The 12,058-nt window shown below is 47.7% G+C and overlaps 1 protein-coding gene across 1 annotated transcript in view; it reads left to right on the forward strand.

Moving 5' to 3' along the window:
- Positions 1-1,166: 1,166 nt before the first annotated feature.
- mRpL18 (mitochondrial ribosomal protein L18) overlaps positions 1,167-12,058 on the forward strand; it is a 60,949-nt gene continuing 50,057 nt past the window's right edge. Inside the window, exon 1 of the mRNA XM_075686897.1 lies at positions 1,167-1,416. Within this exon, the coding sequence (XP_075543012.1) occupies positions 1,190-1,416 (227 nt within the window). The 5' untranslated portion in view covers positions 1,167-1,189. The remainder of the gene's footprint in view (positions 1,417-12,058) is intronic.

Below are 12,058 nucleotides of genomic sequence, written 5' to 3' on the forward strand. Positions count from 1 at the left end.
CAATCCAGTTCGCTGCAGCGGCGGCGTCGGGAAATACAAAAATTGGCCCGAACATCTGCTTCTCCGCAATGCACGGTTGCTTGGCTACAACGTGATGACGTTCTGCCAATAGAGGTGCTAGCGGCGTGATAAAACAGACGCGCAACTCTGCTACCTGCGGTAGCACATCATAGAGTTTCCTACAAGTAATTTTGTAGGAAACTCTATGTAGCACATACAGTAACTCTAGTGGTATGCATGGGAATGCCCATTTTGTAGGAAACTCTATGGGAATGCCGGTATGTTGTGTCTTCGGATTGGCATCGTTCTCGGATAGACAGGACACCTTGAAGACGCGCTTGGCAAGTACCGTTCCGTCTGTTACAATGATTCATTTTCTACTAAAACAGCACGTGAAAAGCTGTTTTAGCTTTATTATTACGCGAAAACATGTTTTGTTTAACTATGAGAACTTGTTATTGCGTGTACGCTTGTATGTTACGTAAGAAGTATCAGCGGGCCGCTAAAGTTGGAGGACAGACGACAAGGTTCCCGATCGCTTTGAAACAGTTTGTCGTCTGTTCTTGCTTTTCTTCGCTTGGTCATGCATTGTGGGTGAGTAAGGATGTAATATGCGTGAATGGAAACATTTTATGAAGATTTTACTTTGAGAACGCGTTATTTGCACAGCCATATCCACGTTTTAGACGAAGCCTCTTACAACACCAGCCAACACGAGCCTCGCAGACACGTATACCGTCATTCCCATGGCGGCACGGTGCCCCCTTAAGAAACTCCCATAGACGGTGGCGCCAGATTACCCTCTTGGTGTTATAGTGAGAAACTCTATGCTCGACAGGAAAGTAACGAGCGCAGCATTTGAGGAAAGGAAACTGAGGCAAAACAGATGAGGATTATCGGTACGGGGCAGATATACACCCCAAAGGGTGCAGCCGTTTTTAGCATTTTGTTGGAAACTCTATGGTTTTTAGAGTGTGGATGAGCATTCCGGCTCCTCTTCCCTTTTTTTTTTCCGACTGTTAGTTCTGTTGCACCTATCTGGGGAGGGGGGAGGGCCTGTCTACCTAAAATGCAGGTCTTTAAGGCTATTTTTGTGCTGTTTGAAAATGCCGGATGCCATTGCGGAAGCGAGAAGCACGTCAGTTGGTTCGTTGTTCGCTCATTCCAATCCAATCCAATCGCTTCAAAGATGGCGGCATGGTTTCCGTTGTTACGGGGCTTGCGTGCTTCTTGCAGGCTCGACTCCCGCACCGCAGCCCTTTACAGCAGGAGTGTACCTGGCGAACCGCTCAGTGAGAATGACGTAGTGTCAAGCAGCTTTGTGAACCGCAACCCACGCAACCTGGAGCAGATGTTGCTGGCACACAAACACGGTGGCTTCGAGCTCGACAAACCCAGTTGCAGCTACTGGCACAAGTGCGTTGATCAGTGCACTGCTATATTCACTGTTGTAATAACCATACGTTGGGAAGGATGTGCTTGTTGGTAGACTATAGGTACAGCGTGAGGAAGACAAGGTGGGAAGGAGTGGACAGCAGTGTGGGCTCCTGTCCGTCTTGTCTGCTTCACATTGTGCCTATCGCACACCAACAAGCGCAACTTTCGTCCGCATCTGCCAGCTTCTTTCTGCTGAGTGCAGCATTCATTCTGCCGGGACCTCTCTGAAGTATGGCAGCGAAATTCGCTTGAAAACCAAAGTGTTTGCCCCTTGTGTTTTTGCTCAAATTGATGCTAGTCTTGTCTGGTGCGGAATTCTGTGGAAAGTTCGTTGCGTTTTGGTCCGAGCACAAAGTTTTTGCAAATTTGCATGTTTTCCCGCGCATTAGAGAGAGGCTTACCCTCCCCGGGAGACCTGTGCAGCAGTTCTTTCTCAAGATGAGATCAGGAGAGTTAATTTTTTGGGTATAATCACTTTCATGTGTATCGATGAAACTGCCACGAAATAGCAAAACACGGGATTTTAAACTACTATTACCGACGGCGCATTCTAGTATTCTGCTGTATACATCGCACACCGTGTAGGCAGTGCCATCACGAACGACGTTCAGCGATTTAAACTCGGAGCGCGTAGCTGCCGGCGCCGCCGCCCGGAGCCAATGCGTTGTGGCACGCGATGAAAGCGAAAGGTCGTTTGACGCATTGGGACGGAATTGTGACCTCTTGCAATCGTCGGTGCCGCAAAGAGAGAGCCGGCCGCCATGCAAGCCCGTTGTCACGTTTGAATCGCTCTACAACGGCGTTGGAGATACGAACTGAAGTCCTCGAATGTGAAATGCTGGTTTGCTTGAGCATGAATTCATTGTAGGCCATCCAGCTGCGCCAGTTACCATGTTGAAGTGTGTAATCAGAACACATTATACACAAGGCAGTTCAATGGGAAGTAGCTTAGCACCTAGATTCTTAGCATGTATGTTATGGAGCCTTAGTCAAGTCACAGTTACGAACACAAGGAAACACCATAATGTGTGCTACTTGCTTTTTCAACTTTTAACATTTGAAGTTTGTTCGTAGTATAGTTACCTGTATTATTGTTCTAACAACTTCATAAGATTCCGGGCTGAAAGCAACAAGTTTGAATGTTCAGTCTGCATCATTTGATCGAGCACTTGGCATTTTTGCTTTTCCTGCCTCATTGTCTGTGACATTCTACTGCTAAATGTGAGGTCAAGGACTTCATTCCTTGCCAAGTTCTAATGGATTTGGTGCAAAAACGCTTTTGTGTCGACCTCCATGTGCGCACTTTATGTGCAGTTCTTTCATGTGCAACCCCTGCTACAGCATCTGTCATGGCACCTGATTTCTTTTTCCTTTTTTTCTTTTCTTTTTGGCACAAGACACCGATGAGGAATATTGAGCCTGCACAGTTTTACCATGAGTGGCCAGGAAATGTGGCTGCCTGTTTCTCTCTAATCACCATGCCCAAACTGTATTACTCTCAAGGTGTGCATACAATGTTACTGAAATTTTTTCCGAGACAAACAGTGCAAGTTCGAGAGCCAGATGTTTTACTGAGCAGGGCAGGCCCAAAAAATGTATTCATACTGCTAAATTATACTCTAAAACCTGTAGAAAGCACAAAAACATATCTTGGATTAGGAATGCGCATCATTGTAGCACTAAATGATTAAGGAAAAGTGAGACATCCGCCCAATCGTAGCAGTTGCTACAAAGGAAGCCCATACGGGTTCTTCGAAAGAAAAGCGTCGCAGTTGAAAAAAAATTCGTCCTGGTGCGGGACTCGAACCCGGGAGCACCGCCTTTCCGGGGCAGCCGCTCTACCATCTGAGCTAATTAGGCGGCTAGCAGATGGCAGGGCGAAGTCGAATTTGGGAACAACTCGAAGCAAAGGCAAGAGTTTGACGTTGAAAGGTGGTGGTCCTGGGTTCGAGTCCCGGACTAGGACGAATTTTTCTTCAACAGCGAGGCTTTTCTTTTGAGGGAGCCGTATGGGTTTCCTTTGTAGCAATTGCTACGATTGGGTGGATGTCTCATTTTCCCTTAATTCTTTCCACCTAGCAGGTTTCCACAGAACTATTTCGCCAGCACTAAATGATGTTGCCATCTGTGTTCTCATAGTCTGTACTGAGTGCTGCCTAAGTAAGAGTGCATGATTTTCCCCACTTGAGCCACTGGCTTGTCTGAACTGAAATTTCGCAAGGATGTTTCATATTGTGGTGGGATTTCATAGTGCATTCAGTTTAATACCACTTCTGCGAGCAATGATTACCTGTTTCACCTACAATAAATCCGAAATATGCAGTCTCTGCAGCAATACTATTCAAAACATGTTTCATATTGCTGCAACAAAATGGCGACACAATCTGTTGCTGCTAGTAAAAGGGGCCTATGGCAATGATGGAAGCCACCACTGCAGTTTTCGTTGCAGCAAAACATGCTTTCAGAGTGGCATTGCTGCAGACAATGAACACTTCGGTTTATTGTGGATGAAACACACTAGTAATGCACACAAATTGATATTAAACTGAATGCACCATGAAATGCCACCTCTGCAAAATTTTAATGCAAATGAGCCCCTAATAGCTGTGGGCTCATTCTTTAAGTTTCCCCATGTGGTACTGGTAAATCACTCCAAAGGTGGGCATACAATGCAATATCATGGCGTGAAGGGAAAGACCCACCCTAGGTTTGAGTACCGAGTGAAAAGGGCAGGCCTGCTGTTGCCACACATATGGAGCTCCTCCAGAGGGAAAGCGAGACATCTCGGACAGTAAATGCATCGTTGAGCAGAACGCTATGCATGAAAATACACTTCTGCACTTGAACGAAGATTGGGCACTCAGCATCCCCTGCACCTGATGAAAGGCAGCCGGCACACCTTGTCAAACAATGGTTCATTGCGTGGGCTGAGAAGCTTTCAAGAACCCTAGCCATAGCACTTCCCACCATTGACTCTGGTCAGCAATGATTCAGATACAAGGAAAGTGACGCGCACGCGAACGCTGTAGGTGCATCACCCAGGCTGGATTCCCAGGTCAGACTGATGGCAAGGTGCATGAGTTTACAGGCGCAGCCACTGCTAGCGGCAACGTGGGGGTCCGTGGCAGCACTCTGCGGAGCGTCACTGCCTTGTGAAATCTTGCAGCCCAGGCGCAAGCAAAGAGATAGGCGGAGCACCCGGCACGTCTGCTACGGTTCCTCCCCTTCGCTACCTCCGCCACGCACACGTTGGTATCATAGGTCGTGTGCACCAGCGGCTCTGAGTATTCATGCAAGTGCTGCGAAAGCCAAATGTGTGCAGGCTGATTTATCATGCAGGCGCACAGAATTTGGAATGTGAATAATACTTCCACAGAGTTTTTGTTTGCTAAGGATCATTTTTAACTTTATTGCTTTGTAAAAAGTAATGCTGATTTCGAACGTCCGTGTTTCGAATTTATTAGAAAATAAATGGGAATTATTAATTTCTGGGGATCATGGATGGCACCATGATAAATCCACTAGGGCCACAATCGGAGGAGCCATCCGGCTATGCGGGCAACTGGGGGGGTGACAGCTGGGTCGGTATTCTTGTGTGGTCACCTTCATGGATATTTTCACTTTAGCACAATTTTGCGTGACTCGGCACCAGACGCGTTCGCGTTTAGGCCGACATTGTTTCAGGCACTGTGCCAAGTTCGCTATCTTCACACAAGTGCGCTGTCAGCCGTATGTACTTCGAGTCCAGTGCCGAGTCTCAAGGAACTTCCAACGTTCCAGAGAGTGAACACTGAAGAATACCGCGTCTGTAGTACGGCGCATCCTGCTTATGTCGTTCGAGCCCACGTTGAGATTAGCGCTGGTTTGTGTTGCTGTCGACGACAATCGTGCCATAATCCAGCGTATTAAGGAACAGTGAGCCATTGCAGAAGCGACAAACAAGGCTTGTGTGTGCCAGGTGAATGACAGCAACTAGTGTCTAATACTTGGTAATGCTTGTTCGCATCATTATCGGGAACAGTCACCCAGCATTCATCCTCTGACACTCTAGCCATTGCAGAGTGGCTTGCTACAATGAAATGAAATGGCATAAAAACGCGCCAGTGTTTCATACAAGGTCACAGAAAATAAGGTCATATGAAAACTTGGGATCATTATAATTGCGCCAGCATGTCTTTCAGTATTTGCCACAAACCCACTGATGTTGAGAATTGCTGGTGTGCTTTAGCTGTTCTTTATTCTCAGCAATACAGATGTATGTAGCTGCTTGTTTCATTGCCTTTGCATCAAGAAGAATGCAGCCATATACATGACCTAGCTTTTAGGCTTGAGAGACATGACGGGGTGGAGTGCCGATTTAGTCTGAGGATGACTGTGAAGCAGTTGCGCTGCAACTGACACCAGTAGCATCTTGTATCTGGTGTTTTTGAGTGTAGCGTGATTCGGTGGGGCTAAGCTACGTCATGCTCATCTGTTGGCTGTATGGGCAATGCGTCCTGTCGTGTGAAACCCGCTTCAGTCGCAAAACTGCACTGCTGTTCACAACATGGCAGTGCAAACATCGAAGCAGTGTGAGCGGCGGAGGGATGAACTGTAGCAGGCGACATGCCAGGCCTATCTCTTTGACTGCGCAGCAACACTACACGAGGCGTCAGTGGTGGCGCTCTGTAGGGCACTGCCACGGGCTCCCTCTAGCTGTGGCCGTGCCTGTACCTTGCCATTTCTCCATCCCTGGCTCTCATCCTTGCAGCCACTCAATGCCCTCTGTACACCACGACCATGCTTCTTCCCTATGTGACGACCAGACCGGAGGGCTGCGTTACCTTATGCCTCAGGATGTGGCCTTAATGCTCTAAGAAGCAGCGTTTGGCCAAGGGACAGGTCGTTCAGGAGTTGCTTTGAGCTGCAAAAGTTATTTCTGTTGCTCCTATTTAGGTAGCAACACTCTGTACTGGTGCTCGCATGCACAGCTCTTACCACGGTCACGGCTGCATTTTGATTGACTGGTCAGACATGATGATGGCATCTCTTTTGCTTTTCTGAAATGTCTGCTCCCATTTATCATGATTTTGCAACATACCAACTCTCATCTCCTAAGCCACTGCAGGAAAATTGAAGGATGTATGACCAGAATGTATCATCACAATCTGCCATTTGGAAAGCAAAACTTGACACACAAGAAACTCGTGCAACATGCACCTGTCCAGGTGCCAAAATTGTGAAGTTCACCTTGGCAACGCTGTTTTTCTATTAGAAGCATAGGGAACTGAGCTTGTTGGTACGCAGTAATTATGTCTGTGCTTTTGAATTGGATAAAAAAGTACTATTGCACAACATGACATGTTGTTTTACAAGCTGCCTCAAGCAAAAAGATGCACTTTCCAATGTCAAAACACATGCTGTGAGAGACGATAACAGTTTGATATAAGTGATTCAGAGTGATACCAGTTTCTCTCTCTCTATATATATATATATATATATATATATATATTCATATGTGGCCTATTCTTGAAACTAACTCTTCATTGGGCTAACCTGTGCATGGTAAACAGATTACACTCAGAGTGCAACAATAGTGCCGAGCACAGTTGGTGATCATTGAAAATCTGATCAATGGGTCAAGGGCGTCAACTTTTATACATGATTCGTCGAAGTTCCAGCATAATTGTTGGTGCCCGCAGGTCTTCCAGAAAGTAGTAGACAATTTGTGCCACACATACGATCACATTACACAAGGTTCTGTGACGACAGACCATAGATAGAACCATCGATAACATTCGACAAACTTCTGGAATGTACATGCACGCGCTGCACTGAGCAATAATGTTTAACATTTGTTAGCTGGTGAAAAGCAGTCACCTGAGAAAGATAAACAAGTATGCGAGTCAATATTTTTGTAAATCTAAAAAGATAATAAATGTCACTATGTGCTAGCAAGTAATATATTTCTTAAACGTATGCAAACAAGTGTAAATTAATGTTTCTTCGGATGAAAAATCAGGTGTTCAAGCAGTTGAAGCAGTGTTCATAGCCCACTTAAAGCTGCAATCAGGATTTATGTTAGGCACCACAGTGGGGTGGCACACAAGTAAACACATAGGATAACTAGTGCTTGCTGAAGAAAAGGCCAGAACACAGGGGAAATAAGCTTAGATTGCGGCACAAGCTGTAGTGACCGGACTCGCAGCCATAGCGCACAGCAATGAAGACACAGTAGCCGCTGTGAGGGCCGTAGGCACACTGACCTCACAGGTCATGCGTTCTGCTTTTTATTGTACATTGTGCGCCCCCTGGTGGTGTCAGTTACCACACTTCCTCCCCCCTTAACACAACAGATTAACAGCATATAAGCAGTTACAGTTCAAGTAGAAAACTGAAGCACCGGACGGCGTTCCCTAGTGCTCTGACGAAGCTGAAATGTGGAAGGAGGTGGGGAGTAATCGGTGCATGTTGGTGTTATGGTGTTGCTGGTCTCCACTTGATGGAGCTCGCCGGATAGTAGTAGTTGATCCTCCAAGCTTGTCACCATCAGTTGTACCTCCGGTCCCTGAGGATAAACGTGGTTCCGAGCGTGCAGTAGAAGGGCTGGAGCACCGACTGTTGTGCTGGTCGGGCATCGACGGTGGCCTTGCATGGTCGAGATGCTGGGTCCATTGCCGCCCATCATCCAATTGTAGCTCCACCTGTGAATTGTATTGCCTGGTGACTACAGCGGGAATCCAGCTCGGTCCTGGCCGAAAATTCCTGGTGAATACTCTGTCTCCTCTGGCAAACTCAGTTTCATTCTTTGGTCGCACTCCATCTTCTGAGCAAGTTGTTTCTGGAGGACTGTTTTCCTTGGGTCTGGCCACAGCGGATCCAATGCAGTCCTGAGCCTCCGTCCCATCAACAGCTCGGATGGGCAACACCCGATGACCTGGTGGGGTGTCGACCTATATGATAACAGTAACGCAATTTGTGCACGTAGGTCCCCTGGGCTAACTTTCTGTAATTTTACTTTCATAGTTTGATCGGCTCTCTCCGCCACACCATTAGAAGCAGAGTGATAGGACGGCACTAGCATCCTCTTCCCGCCGTTTTTCTTCAAGAATATCTCGTACGCTTCACTCGCGAACGCGGGTTCATTGTCCGATACCACTATGTCTGGGAGGCCCTGATTCGCAAACATGACTTGCATGCGTGCAATGTACATTCCGCTGAGGGTGATGAAACGGGAAAAACTTGAATCCATTTGGAGAATGCATCAATTGCAATAAAGAAATTAGAATTCCGGTAAGGTCCCGCACAGTCCATGTGGATCCTTGACCAGGCCCTGTCTGGGAACGGCCACGGCATCATAGGCACAGGTCTAAATGATCTCTGTTGTTGTTGGCAGGCAAAGCACTCTTGAACCATGGTTACAATGTCACTGTCTAACGACGGCCACCACACAGGACTTCGGGTGATGGCTTCATTTTAGTGACCCCAGGATGGCTCTCATGTAGTAACTTCAGGACTTCCCCTTGGAGGCTGGAGGGTACCACAACACGGTTCCCCCAGAACACACAGTTCTGATGCACACTCAACTCATTGAACCGGGACATGTATGGCCCCCCTCTGATGTCAATTCTTGAACATGACCAGACCATAAATTCTGTAGCACTCTTGACAACACGGGATCTCTTGCTGTGGCTTCGGCAACCACCTTTGATGAAAGGACGCTGGGATAGACACATTCAAGCATGAATACCTCTGCAGGCGTCCCTGGAGAGCAATCAGTTGTTGGCAAGGGGAGTCTACTCAACCCATCTGCATGGGCTTTCAGGCCTCCAGGCCTATAGCTTAAACTGTAGCTGTACCCTGCCAGCAGCAATGCCCAGCGAAAAAGCCTCAGCGAGCATGTTTCCGGGATAAGCCTTCCAGCACCTAATAGGCCCAACAAGGGTTTGTGGTCGGTAGCTGCTTCAAATTTCTGCCCCGAGAGATACTGTCTGAACTTTGTGACACCAAACATGAGACCAAGTGCCTTTTTATCCAGTTGACTGTAATTCTTCTCAGCGGCCGGGAGGCTTCTTGATGCAAAGGATATCGGTTGCTCTTCTCCAGTAGGCTCTCTCTGTGCCAGGACTGCCCCCAGGCTGAGGGGAAGCATCAGTGATCAACACATGGGTTTGGAGGGGTCATAATGGGCCAAGACATGGGTGGATGCGACCAGCTCCTTGCTTTTGATGAATGCACATTGCTCAACTGCCGTGCAGCCCATTTTGTTCCAGTGGTAAGCAAGCCGTTCAATGGCTGCAGTACATGTGACAGGTTGGGGAGAAACTTTCTATAGAAGTTCACCAAACCCAAATATGTTTGCAACTCTCACATCTCGAGGTTTGGGAGCATTCCCTACTGCTTTAGTCTTGGCGGGATCGGGATGTTGCCCGGCAGCACTTATTATGTGGCCCAAGTACTGGACCTCAGGTAATAAAAACTTGCGTTTTGCAAGTTTCAACTTCAAGCTTACCTCTTGCAAGGGCTCTAATACCTTGCAGACGTTTGCCCAATGTTTGTCGTCATTAGTGCCAGGTACCAAGATGTCATCGAAGTAAACTGCGACATCATCAAGACCTCACTGGAGGTTTTCCATTTCCCATTGAAATATGGCTGGGGCGGGTGCAACCCCGAGTGACCTCATGTATTGAAACGAGCCCTTTGAGTTATTGACAGTGACGAACTCCTGTGACTGTTCTTCCAGCTCGATCTGCTGGTAGGCGTCCTTTAAGTCTAGCTTTGTGAACCATACTCCTCCCTGGAGCTTTGTTAACATTTCCTCTATGCGTAGCAAGGAATACGTTTCCACAAGTGCTATGGGATTAAGTCAGCTTGAAATCGCCGCATATGCGCAACTGCCCATCTTGTTTTAGCACTGGAACGATAGGTGCTGCCCATCTGGCCGTCTTCACTGGTTGGACCATGCCTTGGTGGAGCAGTCTCTGCAATGATTCCTTAAACTTGTCTTTCAAAGCAAAAGGCATCTGCCGGGGCTTAAAGAACCTGGGTTTGACGTCTGGCAGCACCAAGATGCGAGCCTGAACCCCACGGAACGTGTCTAAAGCATCTGAAAACACCTCTTGAAAACGTCCACAGCTTCTTCTGCAGACGACACAGACAAAATAAATTCTGGCTTGCTGATTCCCAACTGGAATTCCTTAATCCAGCTTCTACCAAACGATGCTGGGCACTGCCGCTTTACCACAAACAGAGGTAGCCGTCTCTCCTCCTCCCGAAGCTTTACAGCGGCCGCAAACTTCCTGGCGACTGGTCATGTGTCTCCGCAAGAACTCCTCAGATGTACGTCGGATCGTTCCAAGGCAGCCGACGGACCAATTGCGTGAACTTTGTTTCACTTATGGTTGAGACACTGGCGCCCGTATAAAGTTCCATCTCTAGTGGAACGCCGTTAATGATAACTGCAATGCGCATAGGCGCCGGCCCAGCCGTCTGAAGTGCCCAAAGGTCGTACGCTCCCAGTGTTTCACCCGCTCCAGGTGCCCCAAGCACTTCATCCACGGCATAGAGTTTCTAAATAAATACTCTAGAGGGAAATGTGGCGCTAGTGTCTACGGGAGTTCTCATGAGCGTTGCCTCAACCTACATGGGAATGATGGGAAGTACAGGCTTCGGATTGACTTCGGTCTTTAAACTAGTGGCGTTTGCTTGTGGCGCAGTAAACAAAGCTATACTCAAATATTATCGCGTAAAATCTAATTCTATTTCTGCAGTATGGTATATAATGTACAACACGCTACATAAACTTTGTATGACTTTGAGATGGAAGCATGGTTTACTATGGTTTGTCACCAGGACACACCAGGGTATGCATGCTTGTGCGATTCTGTTGTCGATTTAACGCCAAATAATAATTATTTATTCATTTTTGCAACAGCAAAACAACCGTGCACGTACGTATATAAAAATTCTCATCAAGTATTTCTGGAAATAAAAATGTATTGTGACAAAGCGTTGCGCCCTTGAGCGGAATGCTACAAGTGTCGTCTGCTACGACGCCTGCTCACTGCAAACGCGAGACTTTTCTCGCAGACGACAGGCACTTGCGAACTCTCTCGCTCTTTCGAAAAGCTGCGTCGGCTGTCACGATTGCTGAACGTCTTCAAGTACTTTTAAGCACATCTGATGCAGTGCTAGCTAGGACGCTAGTGGCCTCCTACGAGTATTTCGTCATCATATTTTGCGTGCGTCCATCAAGCTTTTTCTTGGCGACCTCAGAGCGGACGTTGGGAGCGCCAGAAATCTGCCGAAGCTGGTGTTTGAATGCCGCCCAGTCAGGCAAGATGCTCTCGTGGTTGAGAAACCAAGTCCTGGCAACGCCAGTGAGGTAGAATGCGATTTTGCGAAGCTTGTGCATGTCATCCCACTGGTTAGACTCACTCACGCGGTCATAATTGTCCAGCCAGTCATCAACGTCGTCACTATGAAGGCCAGCGAACATGGTGGGATCGCGCTGCCGCGTGCTGACGGTCCATGAAGGAACGGCCGGTGGGGCAGAGACGGTGACGCCGGAGGCTCCTGGAGCAAGTGGCGGCCTGAACGAAGCTCCAGGGAAACTCGAAGGCGTAGAGGACCAAGGAATCGA

The sequence above is a fragment of the Dermacentor variabilis genome, chromosome 3 (assembly GCF_050947875.1).
Source record: "Dermacentor variabilis isolate Ectoservices chromosome 3, ASM5094787v1, whole genome shotgun sequence".
NCBI lineage: Eukaryota > Metazoa > Arthropoda > Arachnida > Ixodida > Ixodidae > Dermacentor > Dermacentor variabilis.